The sequence below is a fragment of the Zea mays genome, chromosome 7 (assembly GCF_902167145.1).
Source record: "Zea mays cultivar B73 chromosome 7, Zm-B73-REFERENCE-NAM-5.0, whole genome shotgun sequence".
Taxonomy (NCBI): Eukaryota; Viridiplantae; Streptophyta; class Magnoliopsida; order Poales; family Poaceae; genus Zea; species Zea mays.
In genome coordinates this window covers 141,325,802-141,347,121 of record NC_050102.1, presented here as the reverse complement: position 1 = coordinate 141,347,121, position 21,320 = coordinate 141,325,802, and the positions used below count along the sequence as shown (strand labels likewise).

General features: G+C 42.6%; 1 protein-coding gene and 2 long non-coding RNA genes across 3 annotated transcripts; all 3 read left to right on the top strand.

The window, feature by feature from the left end:
- Positions 1–612: 612 nt before the first annotated feature.
- On the top strand, positions 613–2,012 carry LOC109939338 (uncharacterized). The gene is made up of 5 exons (XR_002263858.1): positions 613–699; positions 841–927; positions 1,006–1,139; positions 1,611–1,724; positions 1,900–2,012. It is a non-coding gene; the product is annotated as an uncharacterized lncRNA (long non-coding RNA).
- A 10,034-nt stretch (positions 2,013–12,046) lies between these two features.
- LOC103634229 (uncharacterized) lies at positions 12,047–13,300 on the top strand. The gene is made up of 5 exons (XM_020541684.1): positions 12,047–12,077; positions 12,339–12,434; positions 12,542–12,618; positions 12,957–13,055; positions 13,181–13,300. The coding sequence occupies exons 1-5, from the start codon at positions 12,053–12,055 to the stop codon at positions 13,298–13,300; spliced, it is 417 nt and encodes a 138-aa protein (XP_020397273.1). The 5' UTR covers positions 12,047–12,052.
- Positions 13,301–13,666: 366 nt separating this feature from the next.
- Positions 13,667–14,894, top strand: LOC103632996 (uncharacterized). The gene is made up of 3 exons (XR_556261.2): positions 13,667–13,952; positions 14,419–14,464; positions 14,562–14,894. It is a non-coding gene; the product is annotated as an uncharacterized lncRNA (long non-coding RNA).
- Positions 14,895–21,320: the final 6,426 nt, after the last annotated feature.

Sequence of the window (21,320 nt, the reverse complement as noted above, 5' to 3'; positions counted from 1 at the left end):
AGATTGGCGCCTATATAGACATCATATATTATATATGTAGACTTAGTATTTTATCATATTGACATATAAGCATACATACATATAGGTGCTAACTTGAACTGGTTGAAGAAGATTGGCGCCTATATATTCCAAGGTGTGCTTACAATTTGATAACGTCCCATGAACGATATAAGTGGACAGCGCCAACAAGTATGTGATACTATTGGAGATAGTGCAGGTCCTCATTGACCTCAAGCTCATAGTCAAGAAGGCATACACATCCTCAGACAGAGGATGGTTCATGGACAGTATGAGAGCTATTGGTTTCTTTGCTTTCCTTTTCGTCAAAATGGCGTGACAATTTCTAAGCTATTTGATTTCTGCTGGCAGTCTTCACTATGACGAACCAAAGTGGGCACAAGATAATGGACGAATCAGTGCTACAAAGAATAAAGGGCTACATTTACAAGGTAGTGAATATTTGCCATCACCATAATTGTTTCTTTATATTCTTGTTCCCTTTCAGTTTGTTCACTGTCAGATTCGATTATTTGCTTTAGTTTGTTCTGTTGTTCTTTTCATAATCGGATTTTTGTTGTTTCTGTCAGTAAGCACAATTTGGTCCTTAATCTCGCAAGTTAGCGAGGCTAGCTTAACTGTTGCTTGATTTAGTCATTAGATGTTTGAATACTGACCTGCAAGGGGGATGCTCCAAATGTTGTAAGTATTCTTTATGACAATATATCCCTGCTTCCTCTAATTTTCTTTCCAAAACTCAGTGCTCAATCTGTGTGTATTTATTTGAACACACAATTGAGCAAACCACTTATGTTTAGTGCTCGTTCACATTTGTTGGTTTAGAATACCATTTGCAGGTATATGCCCGTGTATCCATAGAAATCCTAATGTTTGGGGGGCTCTTTTGTTGGTTTAGAATACCATTTGCAGGTAAGGATTTGTTACATTTGAGGTGTGAGATTGTTGTGGTTGAGGATTGGACTATGAAAAAGTTTGGATTTGATCCAGGAAACGACACTTAATCATGTGAAGACCGCTGGGCTGCTAGGTGATGGATTCGGGTCCACACCAAAGATGAGTAAACGGAACTTGTTCTGGGTGGTTAGCCAGATGCAGGCTATCGTCGAGCGTTATCCATGCTGGTATGGTTTGCAACATCACATGATCTTGTTTCAGTTTTCTTATTGTGATTTCAGCTTGAAATAAGTTGCACCCATGTGGCTATTTGTGGAGACATAGAATGACTAATGATTATGACTTATTTCCTCAGAGCTGGGTATTGTGTGATTAGTTGAATGAGGGTTTCAGTTGTTCGACAATAAATGTGAAAGGAAAATTCCCCAGTGTTTTTTGAACTGTTTGACAATAACTTGTTGGAGGGGCATATATAGTTTTTTTAGCATAAGGAGCCTATATAGTTGTATGTCACTGGGCAGTTTGTAGACATCTATTATTGACACAGATACACTCATTGAACCTCTTGAAGTCTTGATACATTTCCTATGGTAACTAACATATACTAGAACGTTTACCTTTTTTGAACTGAATGTTGATCCCTCATCATCTGGGTTCTACTGTTATGCGTTCTAAGTCGCTCCTCTATTCTGTTGTAGGGGTGATATTGTTGAAGTAAATACATGGGTTAGTGCTAATGGTAAAAATGGAATGCGTAGGGATTGGCATATACGTGATTCTATGACAGGCCACACAATATTGAAGGCGACAAGGTTCGAATCTCTGCCACACTCATATATCTATATCATTAATCAATTTTATTAGTCATTTATTTCTACCAACTGCCATGTTATGATTGACCCTGCATTTATAGTTTCTCTGCTCGAAGTCCGTGTAACTTACAGATATCTTGTTGCATTTTATTTTCTAATCTGTGTCTTTGTGCAGTAAATGGGTTATGATGAACAAACTCACTAGGAAGCTTGCAAGAATTCTAGATAAGTGCGGACTGAAATAGAGCCATACTTTGTTGGGTGTTCTGCTGTTGTTGATGAAGACAACCGCAAGCATCCAAAACTGCCAGAGGGTCAAAGCACTTGTGCAGCTAAATATGTGAGGACAGGCATGATTGTAAGTAACTGAGTTAATCTCTACTACTCTATATGTCTCTAACGAGGGCGTCCACAGGCTTCACCATGCCCCCGCCAGCGCGGACCACGCCTTCGCTCGCGATGCCCTTGCCCTGCTCGTGTCCTTAATTTTTAATATAATCATGGCAATAAGCAGTATCTTATTTCGTAAATGTTTATGTTGGGACCATGCTTCGTCGCCGAAGGTCCTGCAGAAAGAAGCGGCTTCGGCTGAAGCTGCTCGTACGTGATGCCGAAGGTGCCATTTCGTGAAGCTTCGGAATTACAAACCGACTTAAAGATAGAATGACCTTTTAGTCCATAAGAGTCCAAGTCATTGTTGTAAACTTTTATGAGGGGTACGATTGTAATTCCTCACGGGCTGTGTCCTGTGCCTATAAATAGTGAACAGTATTCCTTTACTGTTCACGCATTCCTGTAATTGCAATCGCATCACTCGAAAATCATCATTTGTCAAGGCAGAGGTATAAATATGTCTAAATATTATGTTTGGACATCTTAAATTTATATAATATATAAATAATGCTATTTATTTCCGATTTACTTGTCTTTAATGTTTTATGTCTTACGTTATTTTATATTATCTTTGTGAGTTCAATTATGAAGGTGAAACCTTCGTAATATTCTGTTCGTGGTCTTTGTCCGAAGTTCATTAAATCCTTGGGGAGATAATTCTTCAGCGGACGAAGAGCATTGATATTTAACATTTTATGTTTTCTTGTTCTTAATTCATAGCATTTGAGAACAAGTCTCCAACATTGGCACCCACCGTGGGTGAACTCACTTCCACTTTTTTGAGTTGATGGCTTCGTTCAACAATCAAGCTGGAGCTGCTTCGGCTCCGAAGCTGGTACTCCCGATAACAGGCAGTTCATGCTTAGAGCCAGCCAACAAGAAGCAGAAGAAGGAGGCACAGAGAAGGGTACAGCATGTCGGGGTGCAAGGACCCTTCATCAAGTCAAGATGGTCTCACATTCCAACTACCTTCTCTCAAGAGGATCTTCAACTCAAGGATTACCCACACAATGATGCTATGGTTATCTCTTGTGTGATCAAAGGATTCCTGGTCCATAATGTTTTGGTTGATATAGGCAGCGCAGCTGATATCATATTTGCTAAGGCCTTCAGATAGATGCAAGAGCCCGAGGATAAAATTCATGATGCCACACATCCCCTTTGTGGCTTCAGAGGAAGGCAGATCGTAGCACTTGGAAAAATCACAATGCCAATAACCTTCGGATTCATTAACAACACACGGACTGAACAAGTTGTATTTGATATTGTTGATATGGAATACCCTTACAATGCAATCATTGGTCGTGGTACTCTCAATGCCTTCGAAGCAATCCTTCATCCAGCCTATCTTTGCATGAAGATACCTTCGGACCAAGGGCCCATTGCTATTCATGGAAGTCAGGAAGCTGCCAGAAGGGCCGAAGGAAATTGGACAGACTCAAAAGCAATCCATAACATAGATGGAGCTGAAGCTTGTGAGCAATACAAGTTTAGAAGGGAAAAAGCTGTTTCGGCTGATCAGCCGAAGCCCATGCTTTTATGTGAGGACATAGCAGAGCAGAAGGTGCTATTGGGATCTCAACTGTCCGAAGAGCAGGAGAAAACCTTGATAAGGTTTTTGTTCAACAACAAAGATGTTTTTGCTTGGTCAGCTAATGATCTTTGCGGAGTAAACAGGGATGTTATTGAGCACTCGCTCAATGTTGATCCATCCTTCAGACCAAGAAAGCAAAGGCTTCGGAAGATGTCTGATGACAAAGCCAAAGGTGCTCGCAACGAAGTGAAAAGACTCCTCAGTGCTGGAGTTATCAGAGAGGTAAAATATCCAGAATGGTTGGCTAACACTGTTATGGTAAAGAAGGCCAATGGTAAATGGAGAATGTGCATCGATTTTACTGATCTCAATAAGGCTTGTCCGAAGGACGAGTTTCCATTGCCAAGGATAGATTCCTTAGTCGATGCAGCAGCTTCATCAGAGCTTATGAGTCTGCTGGATTGCTATTCAGGCTATCACCAAATCTGGATGAAGAAGGACGATGAACCGAAAACCAGCTTCATAACCCCCAGTGGAACATATTGTTACCTTCGGATGCCTGAGGGGCTCAAGAATGCCGGAGGAAGTTTCAGCAGAATGACAGCGAAGGTCCTCCATTCTCAGATAGGCAGGAATGTGCTAACTTATGTTGATGATATCATTGTAAAAAGCACGAAGCAAGATAACCACATTGTTGATCTGCAGGAGACCTTCGCTAATTTTAGACAGGATGGCTTAAAGCTGAATCCAGAAAAATGTGTCTTTGGAGTAAAGAAGGGGAAATTTCTTGGTTGCTTAGTTTCAACAAAGGGAATTGAGGCTAATCCAAGCAAAATCGAAGCTATACTTCGAATGGAACCACCAAGTACAAAGAAGGGGGCTCAAAGATTGACAGGAAGGCTGGCATCTCTCAACAGATTCATATCTAGATCAGCAAAGAGAAATTTACCATTTTTCGAAGTGCTGAAGTTAGCCGAAGTTTTTCAATGGGGACCAGTTCAGCAGAGAGCCTTCGAAGAACTGAAGCAATATTTGATAGATCTAACAACATTAACTCCACCAACGCCAGGGGCTCCTTTGTTATTATATGTGGCAGCTTCGCACTCAGCGGTATGTGCAGCACTTGTCCAGGAGAAGTTTGAAGGCCAAGTTAAGAGGCAGGCCCCAATATATTTCGTATCTGAAGTTCTTAGTTTATCAAAGAAAAATTATACAGAATTGGAGAAAGTACTGTATGATGTTTTGATGGCCTCCAGGAAGCTTCGGCATTATTTTCAAGCTTACAACATAATTGTTCCTTCTTCACAACCTCTGAAGGATATTATGAGAAACCGAGAAGCTACTGAAAGGATTGGAAAATGGGCTGCAGAGCTCAATAAATTTTGTATTGATTATGTCCATAGATCTTCGATTCAGTCCCAAGCGTTGGCAGACTTCATTGCTGACTGGACGCCAGGGGCTCAGGAGGAAGAAACGAATAAAGATGCCGAAGCATGGACAGTGTTTTGCGATGGGTCTTGGGGAACCTTCAGAGCAGGTGCGGCTGCTGTGTTGGTTTCACCTTCCAAAGTTAAAACTTGTTATGCGGCAAGACTTGATTTTAGTTGCACAAATAATATCGCTGAGTACGAAGCTCTGCTCTTGGGTCTTCGGAAGTTAAAGGCAATGGGAATCAGAAGGGCCATTCTTAAAACTGACTCCCAAGTTATTTCTGGTCATATTGACAAGAACTATAAAGCAAGAGACCCGAAGCTTGAAAAATATTTAGATACAGTCCGAAGGATTGAGGCTTCCTTCGAAGGATTCTCTGTCAAAAATATTCCTCGTGGAGAAAATGAATACGCTGATCTATTGGCCAAGTCAGCAGCACAGGGGCTACCTTTACCTTCGGAAGTATTTTTCGAAACAATAAAAGCACCTTCGGTCGAGCTTCTTGAAAGAGCGGTTCTTAACATATCCCCTGTCTATAGTGAAGATTGGAGAACTGAAATCATCTCTTTCCTTCAGGGTAATTTTCTTTTAGATGACGAAGCTTATAACAGGAGGATAGAAGCAAGAGCTCGACCATATGTCATAATAGAAGGGGAACTATACAAGCGAGGGGTCTGTTCCCCGTTGCTCAAGTGTTTATCCAGATCCGAAGGCATAGAATTGATGAAAGAAATACACGCAGGCCTGTGTGGATCTCACATTGGATCTAAGCCTTTGCTTGGGAAAGTTTTTCATCAAGGATTTTATTGGCCAAAGGCAGCTTCGGATGCAGCGGATTTAGTCCAAAAGTGCGAAGGTTGTCAGAAATGTGCAAGAGATCAAAAACAACCTTCGTCTTTAAGTCAATTAATACAACCCACTTGGTCGTTGCAAAGGTGGGGCCTTGATTTGCTAGGCCCATTACCACCAGCACATGGGAACTTAAGATATGTGGTAGTGGCAGTGGAATATTTTTCCAAGTGGATTGAGGCAAAGCCCTTAGCCACAATAACTTCATTTACTATTCAAAAGTTTTTCTGGCAAAACATTGTTTGTCGCTTCGGAGTGCCGAAGGCCATTACTGTGGACAATGGGACACAGTTTGATTCTGAAGCCTTCAGAGAATTTTGTGATCAAATTGGCACGAAAATCCATTTTGCATCAGTCCGACATCCAGAGTCAAATGGACTTGTCGAAAGAGCTAATGGGATCATAATGACAGGAATAATGAAGTCAATCTTCAATCAGCCCAGGGGAAAGTGGCCAGACGAGTTAATCAAAGTGGTGTGGAGCCATAACACAACCATGTCAAGATTAACAGGTTTTACGCCCTTCAAACTTTTGTTTGGTGACGAAGCAATAACCCCAGAGGAGGCCAAAGCAGGATCAATAAGAACAGTAGCTTCGGCAGAAGGCGAAGACGAAGCTGATTGCTCTGTAGAAAAAGATGCTATAGAAGAGATCAGACTTCAAGCTGTGAAAAACATCAATAAATATCAAGCTGAAACAATAAAATGGCGTCACAGAAAGGTCAAGCTGAAGAACATTGAACCAGGACACTTGGTACTTCGAAGAGTAGCCAACCCTGAGACAGTAGGCAAATTACAGCTCAAGTGGGAAGGCCCCTTTTTGGTAGTATCTTCGTCAAGACCCTGTTCCTACAGATTGAAGGATATGGATGACAACGACATTCCTAGATCATGGAATGCGGATGAGCTTCGGCGATATTATGTTTAGCTTGATGTAATTTTTTATATTCTTTTTTGTGGCACCCTTTTCCTTTCCAAAGGGGGAGAAAGGTTTTTAATGGGGCCACAACATGTAATTTTCCTTATTTCAATTCTATGAGAGCGATATCCCCCAAAAATGTAAATGTAAATGCAAAGAAAAAAAGAAAAGGAAACAAGGAGAAGCTCAAAAGTCGTTCCTAAGGGAATGCAGAGCTTACAGCGAAAAATAAACGCTGATTCCGCCGAAAGTAAAAGGCGAAGAAGCTCCTAAGGGAGGCTTACAGCGAAAAATAAACACTGATTCCACCGAAAGTAAAAGGCGAAGAAGCTCCTAAGGGAGGCTTACAGCGAAAAATAAACGCTGATTCCGCTGAAAGTAAAAGGCGAAAAAGCTCCCAAGGGAGGTTTACAGTGAAAAGTCAACGCTGATACACCGAAAAGTAAACGGTGATTCCGAGAAGTAAACGGCAAAAAGATTTGAATCATTCCTAAGGGGATGAAGGGCTGTGATTATGGTTTTTGAACATGTGTCCCAATATTCATTTGCACAATGCACTTCGTCATGTCATTTGCATTCATAAACATTCATTTAGACATATATAGAATCATCATCATACCACACAAAAAAGACAGGTGCTTCAGCAATGAGGAAAAACTTCGAAGGAAAAATTTTTATGCTTTGTTGTGTACGAAAAGAAGGGAAGGTGTTTTTCGCCTTCGGCTCAAAAGAGAAGTTTCGTCCACAGCAAAGCAGATTGTACACAGATAGCAGAAACAAAATATATTACAAGGTATGTACAAATTTACATGAGTTGTTCCATAACTATATTACAAAAGTTTCTCCAGAATTTTTGCAGGAAAGTATATTGTAAACAACTATCAAGCTTCAGGCTAGGCTTCGTCAAACTTCAGCTTCGTCATTCTTCAGCTTCGTCATCCTGCGTATATCAAACAGCAGAATAAGAAAGGTGCAAATTTTAAGGAGAAGGTAAAAGTAACAAATATAAGTTTCTTACCGGCTTAAGATGACTTCGAGCTTCGTCACCCGCCATTTTTCGCCCGCCACTTACCCAGATCTGGGTCATGAATCTATTTCCAATGCTTCGGGCCAGGCTTGGGATATCTATCAGATCTGATGCTGATAAGCTGAAGTTTGGTCTATTCACAATATTTCCATGCGTACAGCCAGCCTTCAGAAAAGCGGTAGCTGTGCCCCGAGAAGCTACCAGGGCGCAGAAGTCGGCATGCCCACCAATAACTTCGTCAAGAGCATCAACCTCGCCTTCAATATATTCTAATGTGCTGGGCAGATTTTTAGCTGAAGGTGTAAATTTTCCAGAGCTGGCTCCGATAGAATGAAACACATCCTTCAGCCGCTGCACGCATTGGCTGCCGAAGCTTAGGCATTTCCCTTGAAGTTCCTTCAAGGATTTTTGCAAATTTGAATTTTTATCCATCTCAGTTTTAAGGCTTGCTTCAAGGTGTTTCTTTTCTTGCTCAAATTTTTCTGATTGTTTCAGCAATTCATTCTTTAAGTTGTCGTTCTCTGCTTGGACTTCAGCCAAGGAGCCTTCTATAGACTGGATAACAAAGTCTTTCTTTTCTAATGCACCTTCGTGCTCTTTAACCATGATTTCAAGGTCTTGGATGGTGAAGTCCTTCTTTTTCAGATTAGCTTCGTAATTTTCAACTTTTTCAGCCAAATCTTGGATGATGGCTTTGTTCTTCTCGTCTTCAAGATCTTGTTGCATTTTTAGAACCTTACTTAACAATATGCTCTGTCAAAAAAAATCTTCGTTAAAAAACGACCTAAATAATAATAATAATAATAATATAGCAATAATATTTGTTACCTTAAAATTAGCATAAAGTAAGCTTCCGGCGATATGGTGTCATTGGTGGCGGCACAGGTCCACTTCTAGCTTCGGCAGGCCAATGTTTTTGGAGAGGGTTCTAACAATTTTAGCTTCGCTGCGGTTTCGAAGGCATCTCAGCTTTCCTTCGTTAACCCCACCAAATAGTGTAGCCCCTGGCTTATATCCGCAAGATATGGCATATTTTTTAAGCTCTTCTTTTTCAGCATCTGTCAATTCTTGCCCAAGTAAATCTTGAAAGTTAAAATCTCTTTCTTCCAAAATGTCTTCAACTTGCTTTTTCCCCTTTTTAGTAGCTGTGCTCGATGCAGCCACAGCAGCTTCTTCCTCAGCCATTTTCAGGAGTATATTATCAATAACTTCAAGTGTGTCTTCCAGGTTCGGATCTTCTGTGGCCTCGGTTTCGGCCCCGGTAGCTTCGGCTGCGCCGGTTTCAGCTTCGGGGGCTTCCACTCTGGTGGCTTCGACTGCGGCGCCTTTGGCTTCGGCGGTCTCGACAAAAGCAACTTTTGACACTATCGCCGGTGGCGGCGTCTGATGAATCACATCTGCTATCTGAATAATTCTTCGTTTTTTCGGCAGTACAGGACCTTCTTCTGCCGAAGATGCTTTGTCCTTCTGAAAAAACTTCGTCAGTTCCGGCGCCAGCGGACTTAGCTTGACAGGCAAGGGTTCAGTCATTACCTTCATAATCTCTTCTACATCGGCAGCAGAAGGCGTTGCAGGAGTATCTTCTTCCCGAACCAACGTTTTTGGTTCTGGAGATGCAGTTTTTCTCTTTCTTGCAGCAGCCACCTTCGGCTCAGGGCTCAACTTTTCAGGACTCAGTTTTTTAGAAATCTCCTTTTTCTTTTTGGTCATTTTGGTGCTCTCTTCGTCAACAGCGTTGACAATTCTTTTTCTCTTCGGGCCGCCGGCATCTCCGCCCAATCGCCCATAGTCAGGATATTCGAAGCCTATAGCATCAAGTACTCTGTTTAGCCTTCGTTTCGGCCGGGTGCCAAAGGCTGCTGTCATCAATTGGTCCTCTTTTTTAGAGTAATTTCCAAGAATTTCAGTACTCATTATTTCGATTGTATCGAGCCATTCTTGGCAGGGTGCCTTAAAATATTTCTTGAACTTATAATGGTAGGGTAGTCGGACAAGCTCCCCCTTTTTCTTCTCCCCTGTAAGCTTCGGCATAGTCCACTCCTTCATAGTTGGAAATACTCTGAAGGCCAGAAATTCATGCACTAAATCTCTAGTGTCAATGTGCTCTGCAATAGTCCTGAATTCAGCCAGCGCGATCCGGGTTGGACCTTCTGCTGTCATATTGCATCGGGGTCTGGTTTCTCCGAAGATCAGTTCAAGTGGACTCTGTACCAGCTTCTCCTTGTCATCGTCATCTTTGACGTAGAACCATTCTGATTTCCAGCCTGCCGGCCACTTGCTTCGGTAGCTGATTACATGAAATTTTGTGGTTTTCCAATAGGCAAAATTATAACAACCAAAATTTCCGTGTAATCCGTCCTCTCTGGCCTTGGTTTGGTAATGTAGTTCGTGTACCCGGCAGAAACCTTCAGCAAATGCCTCCACCGCCTGGCTTCGGAGAGCCCAGATATAAACACTAAGCCTAACAATGGCGTTAGGAGTCAGTTGGTGAAAATAGATCCCAAACTTTTGTAGCACATCAGCAATTATCATATTCAAAGGAAATCTCAAGCCAGCTTTAAGAAAACTCTTGAAAATCACTATTTCATCCTTCTATGGCTTTGGGGTAGTTTCCTCTCCACCGAAGCGAATCAGCTTTTTCTCATCTTCGATGAAGTAGCCCGACTTCACCATCTTGGGAAAATTAGCCTTGGAGATAGTCGACTTTCCAAAGTCCAGATGGCTAGGTTTGCTCGGTACTATGATATTGTAATCACCGTCAGAATCAGCCTCCTCAATATCTCCTTGTTCTGCTTCGGCAGCGGCTTGTTCTGCTTCGGCGGTGGGAACTTCTTCCGATGTCACCAATCCAGATCGCTGCATTGCTTCCGAGATAGGAACAGTATCCACACCTTCGGCTTCGTCTCCCTCACGGTCAACTCTAGCAGTAGAGCGCACTCTGGCCATTTAATTTTGAATTTCTTGAAAGATTTCTTGGAAATTAGTAACCTTTCCTTCCGAAGCTCTCCTTCTGACGAAACAAACGCCAAACAGGAGCTTCGTTTGAATGCGAAAGTCAAGCTTCGGCTATGGTTAAAATTTTTGGTAGCAAAACAGTGCAATAGCAATGAATGCTGTGGTAACTTCACACCTACCTGTCTGTTTATATAGTGCTGCAGGTAAGAAGGTGAATCGTCAGGATTTTTACACCAGGAAAACAGTTGCTCGCACCCGCTGCGCAGTGGGCCGCAAAAACCAAATAGTGAACCTGCACTGTGGGACCGCTCTGCGCTCAGAAACTGTATCGTTTCTCGACAACGAGCTCAGGGAAGGTGTTTTTCGGACCTTCGGCTTCCTGAAGCCTAAGAGACTTTTTTCACGGATCAAGCTCGTTACGAAAAACGATCTAGCACCGTGAAGGGGCTACTGTTGGGACCATGCTTCGTCGCCGAAGGTCTTGCAGAAAGAAGCGGCTTCGGCTGAAGCTGCTCGTACGTGATGCCGAAGGTGCCATTTCGTGAAGCTTCGGAATTACAAACCGACTTAAAGATAGAATGACCTTTTAGTCCATAAGAGTCCGAGTCATTGTTGTAAACTTTTATGAGGGGTACGATTGTAATTCCTCACGGGCTGTGTCATGTGCCTATAAATAGTGAACAGTATTCCTTTACTGTTCACGCATTCCTGTAATTGCAATCGCATCACTCAAAAATCATCCTTTGTCAAGGCAGAGGTATAAATATGTCTAAATATTATGTTTGGACATCTTAAATTTATATAATATATAAATAATGCTATTTATTTCCGATTTACTTGTCTTTAATGTTTTATGTCTTACGTTATTTTATATTATCTTTGTGAGTTCAATTATGAAGGTGAAACCTTCGTAATATTCTGTTCGTGGTCTTCGTCCGAAGTTCATTAAATTCTTGGGGAGATAATGCTTCAGCGGACGAAGAGCATTGATATTTAACATTTTATGTTGCCTTGTTCTTAATTCATAGCATTTGAGAACAAGTCTCCAACAGTTTATTTATTAAAAACTTGAAAAGATGTCTGGAATTGTATGGTCTGTTGCCTATGCTAATTATCTTTACTGATAAGACTTCCAATATTTTTTGACACAAATATCTAGGCATGCAACACAAAGCCGATCGTGGCAGATGTTATCGGTATCGATCTAGGGACACCAAATTCATGCATCTCCGTATTGGAATGAAAGGTGTGTTTTTAACTTGTTCATTCTAAAATCTGTCATATTTTATTGTTTGTAAATGGGTTGTTGTATCCATATGTAGTAGATTTCATGCTTCAATCGCTGAAATTAGTTTGGGCCAGTTGCTGTATCAATATGTACTTAATGTCATGGTTTGAAATAGCTATGATTTGAGTAAATTCTCTATTCTATTTTTTAAATGGGTTGTTGTATGTTTTGCTTGAATGCTGAAATGGTTTGGGTTAGCTGTTGTCTCAATCTTTGCAGTTGACCTTTGGCGAGCAAAACACAAAGAAGCAAGCACATGGCATTCTCGCTTATTCTTTGGATCAAGGTGTCAGTATCCTAGACACAGTAGAAATTGTCAGTATTGATTCCTTCCTTCCTATTATTAACTATCCCTCTCTCTGTTTTCAAATCAAGTGATGGGATATACTTCTCCATTTTTCCTTTTGGCTTTTACTACCCAGTTCCAACTAACAAGGAAAATCGAGAGACAACTGATCTTTATATTAGCAGGTGGATGCAATCAAAACCAAAATGCAAGGTAACCTAAATGAATTTTAAATTTTATTTTGGATTGTTAAATCTTTATTTCTGACTACTATTGTTTTATGTTGGTTCTGATTACAATGTGCATGTACTGCATATATTACCCCATATATTATTTAATTATCACTTTATTAGATATAGTTCATTTGGTTAATTTAATGCTACCTCGTTGTAGTTGCAAGTCTAGAACGACCGACTACCATTCACTGTTGCAAGTGATTTCTATTGTTAAGAAGCTATGAGCGAAAATTGTGTCTCAAGTATGAACGCTTATGCTTTTCTGGATTAATTGAAATGTCTTTCATCTTCTATGACTATGCATGTGTTTTTCAGGCAATACTTGGTACTCGAGCATCAGAGATCATAAAGCTTGCTCCTTTTTGTCTCCATTTATCAGTCGAGGGGGAGTCACCGATGAACGACCCACAATTGGTAAGCCTCATTATTCGACTGGATTTTTTTACTTCGTCTCTAGAGAATACTTCTCATTACCTAATCGCTTTGTTCTCTTGCCATTTCTGATTCTGCTGTTGTGATACTCGATTGGGCCTGAGAAGCTGATGGAATCCTCATTCACCGCTGCTAAGGAGTTTGAGGAGGACCAGAGAGGAGACGTCAGTTCTTCCTCCTCCGCTCAGTGTGACCATTCTCCCTGTCCCCCAACTCTGAACTCTTAGAACAATGATGATCACTGCCACTCCTCACTCATTTTTTCTGAAGGGGAAATATCTATCTTCTTGTTGTTTTGTATCGTTGGATACTTTAGCATCATTCTCATACTACTAGGAGCGTAGGTAAGGAGTCCACATATGAGTTTGTAAACACCATGTGTATGGGAGGTCACCAACGTGTTGTGCCTCACCTACAGGGGTGCTGCTTTGTCACCACCCTTGTGCCTTGTCCAAGTGCTGCTTACCAGCCTCTTTTTTGTTTCTGAATTTAGGATCTTATGCTGGTCCTACAAGTAACATTAAAGCACTTCCCTCCCTGTTGACATTAAAACCCCTAGCGTGGTTGTTGTGTTGTACTATTGTTTGTACTAGGCGAGCATCACTTCCAATTTGTTTTAGTAGCGTTTTCTTGCTACTTCATGGATCTTGGGTCTTCGGTTGTTGAGTTATTTGCTTTAGCATTTGGGCTTCTGACTTAGAGCTTTTGGATTTGTAGGCATTGATGGTTGTCTTGAAGAAGATGGTGATGGGCTCTTCCCACCACCAGCAGCTACAGAGGAGGGGAAGTCTGTGGCTGACAAGGGCCCGCTGCCGCAACTGTGGTGGCAGAGAAGGTGGTGGTCGCGGTTAGGGCAGCCACAAGACGCCCATCATCTAGGTGAGGCGATAACTTCATACTTGTCATCATCCTGTCACATAGCTTTGGTATTATTTTTGGTTTTTGGCTCATGTGCACGTTTGCTGGTATTACTAATCGTTTTCACTTTAGTTACAATGATCACCTAAATCCATGGTTTTTATTGCCTATAGTTGTTAATGTTTCTCTGGTTCTACAGTAGTTGCCTGAAAACTAAAAGTATATGCACACTTCTCTATTTCAGGCAGAAAGTTCTAGGGCTTTATGCTGTTCGTTGGAGACCGTTCATGTGGACATAAGTCTATGTTGGATCAGAAATGTGATTTATTAGAGTTAAGAAAATTGATGTGTATGATATAGACTTTGGAGCTGGGACTAATGCTCGTTTACATCTTATTATTGTTGTTGTATGCTTGTGTGCTTAATTTGTTGTTTCTATAGATTAATGTGAGGTATAATCTTGTTTTTGACTCTTTTGATGTTGTAGGTGTTGAGTGCAAGAAATCACATGCAAGCTGGATTGTGTTAGACAAGTAATGGTCAACTACTAAATCAGTAGTTTCTTTAATACATCATGCATTATCTAATTTTTATTTTTTCTTATTAAATTGTATGTTGCTGCTGCTCAAGGATTTGAAGCATGAGAAGCGTTGTGGGAGAGAAGCTTCAGTGCAACATTGTTGTTCTATAGGGATCAACGTCCTCAAGATCACTTGGAAAACTTTCACGAAAAACTCGTAATGCAAGCATATGTTTTATTGGAAAAGTTTTCTAAGCTGAATTTCTGAAAGCCTCCTCAATGCTTTAGTTATGTTGAATTGGAATTTGCAACTAGGGGTTTCTCACAAGTAAATTTCTTAGCTAAAGGTGGATTTTTGGTCTGTTCATCGACATGTCCTTTCTAATGGTGGTGGTGTTTGTTAGCTACAAAATCATCAATCAAAGATTGTAATTATATTGCATCAATGTTTTGTATCAATTTTTAAGCTACTGTAGCAACGCACGGGCACCCTACTAGTAATGAATTAAAGAAACAAAAGGACATCTCTCGCCTTGGCCGTTTGGCTAGAAACCCACATATGTGTTTTTCCTCCCTTACTCACTTCCTTGTGGGCCCTTCCCTCTCCCTCTCATTTCTATGCCAGATGGAGCCCACACTGCCAAGCCTCCTTCACCAAGGGAAAGTCACGCACACAATTACTCGACGCCACCATTTCAAAAAAAAGGGAGAACGGACAGCGCCGCCGCTGGTTTCTCCTCTGCAGTGCCTCTTTGCCTTCTGCCGATACGGATGCCTACTGTTGTCATGGCTGCCCGCCTCCTCTTCCCCACACTCAAGCGCGCATGTCTGCCTCTTCTCCATTAAACAATGATAGCATCGTCTACTCTCCCTCTTCGTCGTCGTGGGCTAAGCCATTAATGGTCGCGGCTGTTTCTTCGAGTAGGTAACGTTGTTCTTCAATCTGCATCAATGGAGTATTAAATCTGGCCACAAACCACTCTCCTCCATCGCCTATAAAGCTCGAATCATGCTTGTTTCCTACCTCCTGCTCCCTTCAGCTTCCTCCAGCCGATCCATTTTGTTGACGCCTTTTCGGAGCGCCAAATACTCAAGAAGAACTGGCGGCGGTGCTCTCTGCACAGGGGCGGACGGTCCGCGCGCGGGGCCGGACGGTCCGCGGCCTGGTGCGAGGCGCGGTGGTACTCTCTGCGCAGGGGCGGACTGTCCGCGGCCTGGGGCCGGATGGTCCGCGGCCTGGTGCGCGGCTAGGGCTTCTCTGCCTGACGGCCGGACGGTCCGTGCCCTGAGGCCGGACGGTCCGCGCGTACGCAGAGGCAGCGGAAGTCGCCGGCGGCGCCTGGATCTCGCTCCCGGGAGGGACCCCGTCAGGGAGGAGAGATCCTAGGTGGTGTCTAGGCTCGGGCCGGCCGACCTAGACTCCTCTAATCGACGTAGAGCCGAAGAGAGACGAAGAATTTGGGGATTGGGAGGCTAAACCTAAACTAGACTAGAACTACTCCTAGGGTAAAATGCGAATAAAGGTTGTATTGATTCGATTGTTGATGATTACAAATCGGCCGTAGACCTCTCTATTTATAGAGGAGGGGGGCTGGACCCTTTACACAACTGATTCCGAGCTAATCCCGCGAATATAGCTAACAACCGTAACACAAAACTCGGAACCCTAATCTGTTCTGCGCACGCGCGGACCGTCCGGACCGCGGACCGTCCGGCCTCAGGGCCGGACCGTCCGCTTGCTCATTTTTTGGTTCGAACATATGCCCCCTGCCTTTTTGTGTAGCCGGGCGAACCAAAAGCAACTAACTCGATGTGATCACATCGGTTCTCTTAGGCATCTTGCCACATACTAGGATGGTACTGTTTGAGGAAACGCCCATTCAAAGCCTTTGGTAAATCCTTGCCTTGTAATGTTTGTAGCAAATAGGCGTTACCAGACATTACCTGTTTTACTTTATAAGGACCCTCCCAGCTTGGCGACCATTTTCCAAACTTCCGGTCTTTATTCCTTAGAGGCAAGATGGTCTTCCACACCAGATCCCCTACATGAAATGACTTTGCTTTGACCTTCTTATTGTAGGCCCTGGCTACCATGATCTTGTCCTTTTCTATTGCTCCCAAAGCTATCATCCTCTTGTCGGTCACCTCATCAATATTATCCATCATTGAATTATAATAATCAGTAGCAGTTAGATCATTTTGTCTGGCAAACCTGACAGCATTCAAACTTATTTCCACAGGTAACACTGCTTCCTGCCCATAGACAAGCTCAAAAGGAGATACTTTAGTAGCACTATGTTTAGATATTCTATGAGCCCATAAAGCTTCAGACAAAATCTTATGCCAATGTTTAGGATTATCAGATACCTTCTTCTTTATCAAATTAATCAATGTCCTATTACTAGACTCGGCCTGTCCATTGGCCTGAGCATAATATGGAGACGAATTAAGCAGCTTAATTCTGTATAATTCATCAAATTCACGTACCTCCTTTGACATAAATAAAGTACCTTGATCTGTAGTCAAGGTCTGGGGAATGCCGAATCTATGAATAATATGCTCAGTTATGAACTCAATCACCTCCTTGTGCGTCATGTTCTTTAGAGCAACGGCTTCAGTCCATTTGGTGAAATAGTCAGTGGCAACTAACACAAACCGATGCCCCTTTGATGATGAAGGATGAATTTCTCCAATAAAGTCTAATCCCCATCCTCTGAATGGCCAAGGCTTGATGATAGGATGTAATTCGGCTGCAGGGACCAACTGTAGGTCGCCGAATTTTTGACACACTTGGCACCCCTTGTAGTACTTGAAACAATCAGCTGTCATACTAGGCCAATAAAAACCAGACCTTCGCAACAACCATTTCATCTTTGGAGCTGATTGATGGGTACCACAAATTCCTTCATGTACTTCGGCCATGGCTAATATAGCATCATCTGGGCCCAAGCACTTAAGCAGGACATCATTAACCGTTCGGCGGTAAAGTTCATCACTCATCAAAACATACTTGAAAGCTGTTCGCCGAATGTTCTTATCTGTCTTGATATTGGGATTTTTCAAATAATTAAGTATAGGTGTCCTCCAATCACTTGCATCGGCTTCATTGTCAGCCGAATCGATTAAGAGAACCTTTCTGGTAACCTCGGACGGTCCGGCGTCAACACGCGGACGGTCCGCGACCTGGGAATTTGGCTCTGCACTGGTTATCAGATTTTCAGTTTTGTGAAATTTCCCTCTCTTTATCCGATAACCCGATGCATCTTGTGCCAAGTCGTTAGCTCTATGATTCTCAACTCTAGAGATATGCCGAATACTAAACTCGTCAAAAGAATGGATTATGCTCCAACATTTCTCAAGATAACTATTTAGAGTACCATCAAGACATTGATATTCTTCTAACACTTGTTGGACAACCAGCTGAGAATCACCAAATACCTTCACATGTTTTACTCCCATACCATTTAAAAGTTCTAAACCGAATAGGAGGGCCTCATATTCAGCTTGATTATTAGTGCAATACGTTTTCAATCGGCTAGAGAAGTCAAAGGAGACATTACTTGGTGAAACAAGCACAATGCCAATTCCTTGCCCTTCATTTCAAACCGATCCATCAAAATATAAAGTCCAAGGAGTAATAGTGAGGTATGATATGTCTAGTTCATGAATATCATTAACCCGATGTTCTACAATAAAATCCGCTATGACTTGGCCTTTCATAGATTTCAATGGTTCATAAGCCAAGTCATATTCTATGAGTGCATAAGCCCACTTACCAATTCTACCACTCATAATTGGGTTATGCAACATGTACTTGATTACATCGGCTTGACCAGAAACAGTGCAATGACTAGACAGTAAATAACATCTACATTTGGTGCATGCATAAAACAAGCATAAGCATAACTTTTCAATAAAAGTGTACCTTGTTTCAGCATCCACCAACCTTCGGCTTAGATATGTCACCACATGCTCCTTCCCCTCAGTTTCTTGTGTCAGAACAGCCCCAATAACCTTGTCTTCAGCTGCAATGTATAATCTGAATGGTGCTCCTACTTGTGGTGCTTTTAACACGGGAGCCGAAGACAAGTATTTTTTAATGAGATCAAATGCTTCTTGCTGCTCTGCCCCCCAAGTGAATTCAGCATCATTCTTAAGCCGAAGGATAGGGGTGAAGGCATCAATCTTCCCGGCTAAGTTAGAAATAAACCTTCGTAAATAATTCACCTTGCCGAGAAACCTCTGCACTTCGACCTTACACGTCGGAGGCCCCACATTCCGAATAGACTTGATTCGGTCAGGGTCTATTTCTATACCATGTTCATGGATGACAAATCCTAAAAACTTACCAGCCGACACTCCAAAAGCACATTTACGTGGGTTCATTTTTAAACCACACCGACGCATTTTATCAAAGGCTTTGCGCAAATCAGCTATATGAGAACTAAACTCAGCCGATTTGACTACAATATCATCAATGTAGACTTCCACAGTGTTTCCTAACAACTCATGGAAGATCAGATTCATAGCCCTCTGATAAGTAGCACCAGCATTCTTAAGACCGAATGTCATGACAACCCATTCAAATAAACCAATGAAGCCTGGACATATAAAGGCCGTTTTAGACGCATCTTCTTCGGCCATGAAAATCTGATTATATCCGGCATTACCATCAAGGAAGCTAATAATTCTATTTCCTGATGCATTATTGATTAATGTGTCGGCTATGGGCATGGGATATTCATCTTTAGGAGTTGCTTTATTTAAATTACGAAAATCAATGCATACTCTAAGCTTACCTGACTCCTTCTTCTCCACCGGCACAATATTGGAGACCCACTCTGCGTATCTGCAAGGTCTAATAAAATTACTCGTGGATTTCGTCCTTGATTCGTGGGAGAAGATCTGGACGAAATGTTCTAGCTTTCTGCTTGAAAGGTCTGAAACCAGGCTTAATAGGCAGCCGATGTTCGACAATTTCTCGGCTTAGTCCAGGCATTTCAGTGTAATTCCAAGCAAAACAATCTGAATATTCCTTCAATAGACCGATCATCTCATTTCTAGAATCGGTCTCCAGGGTCTTGTTTACAAAAGTCGGCCTTGGAGTTTTACCATCTCCTATATCAATCTCCTCCAAAGGATCGGCCGATGTAAACCCCTGTCCTAGTTTATCAAGATCTCTGAATTCCTCTATCATGTCCCCCACAGAGGAATCAGATGATCTTTGTGTGATGGCGGACTTTCCGGTCTCGTGGACCGGATCATCCGTAATACTGTCTTTTCGCTGTGGTAGATGTTCGGTCTTAAAGTCCGAACTCTTTTGTGAAAGACCAGACCATCCGGCCTTGGCGGCCGAACTGTCCGTGACCAAAGACTCATGAAATTTGTGTGTATTCATCATTTAACTTTATTTAGGATTTAGCCGATTCTCCATCGGCTCTAGCATTACAGGAATGAAACCTTTCTTATCTATACTTATGAATTGATAATCAGAAAAGTCTACTCCTGTGAGACATGTAGCAGTCTCATAAGTCCAGAGTACAGGGGCATCGGCCACAGCGATGCAGGCCGATACATCAGCATGTACTTGTTCTATGTCATCGCCTACCCATTGTATCAGCATTTGATGTAATGTAGAAGGTATACATTGATTGGCGTGAATCCAATCTCTGCCTAGGATTAAACTGTAATTTCCTTCTACATCAGCAACGAAGAATGCAGCAGCAAGGGTCTTAGTCCCGATGGTTAATTCAACGGACGTGACTCCCCTGGCTTTGATCGAACTATCAGTTCCAACACCGCTGAGGGTCATGTTGGTCTTGACAAGTTCGTCATCTTGTTTACCTAATTTTCTGTATAATGAATAAGGCATTAGATTTACAGCCGCCCCTCCATCTACCAACATCTTAGCAATCGGTATCCCATCAATGTGGCCGCGCACGAAGAGCGGCTTTAAATGATTTACCGATTCTTTTGGTTTAGTAAAGGCGGCTTCTTTAGGACCAAAATCAAACTGGGCAACAACAGGTTCATCGTCGCCGATAATAGTACAATCGGCAGAAAATGTAATAATATTTACATCCATACCTGGGTGTTCTGGAGAAGCCTCATAGTCGACCAGGTCTTCTCCCAGCAGGTCGTCCTCTTCCATTGATGTTGTCGTGTCGTTGGAGGCTTCCTGGTGAACGGCGGACGGTCCGCGTGCGGTGGCCGGACGGTCCGCGCCTGGTGCAGGTTGTCCAGAGACTTCCTGGTGAACGGCGGACGGTCCGCGCGTAGGGGCCGGACGGTCCGCGCTTGGTGCAGATTGACTTTCTATTTCTGTGGCCGTTTGTTTTTTCTCAACGGCCTTCGGTCTCCATTTCTTTTGCGGTGGCGGGTATAATGGATGTGTGTCATTAAATGTCTTTTCCGCCTCCTTCTCCTGGCTCTCCTTTGCTCTTAGGCGCTGTAATTTTCTCTTTTGGGATCGTGTCAATCCCGCTGGGCACCATCGAGGCATGGAGTATTTTGGATCGGCTGTTTTGATGGTAGTCGTATCCTTTTCGGTTGCGTTGGCCGATTCGCCGAAAATCATCGGCCCTTTATTGTCTCCCTGTATGACAACATCTGCGGTGCCTATTTTGATGATGTCCCCTTTTGTTGTTTTTTGAGTTGCTGCAGGCATATGCCCCCCTGCCGGATTGGTCGGCCTTGAAGGCCGAGTAGTCCGGCAATCCTGTTGGGTTTGTGCCTGGTGACCGGATTGAGCAGTGCTCAATCGGTCTTGCACTGGTGGCGTCAACCTGTTGAAAACAGATGTTTGGGGTGCCCCCCAGGCGGGGTACTGTGGCATCCCAAATGGATATGGTGGCATGCCCCACATTTGA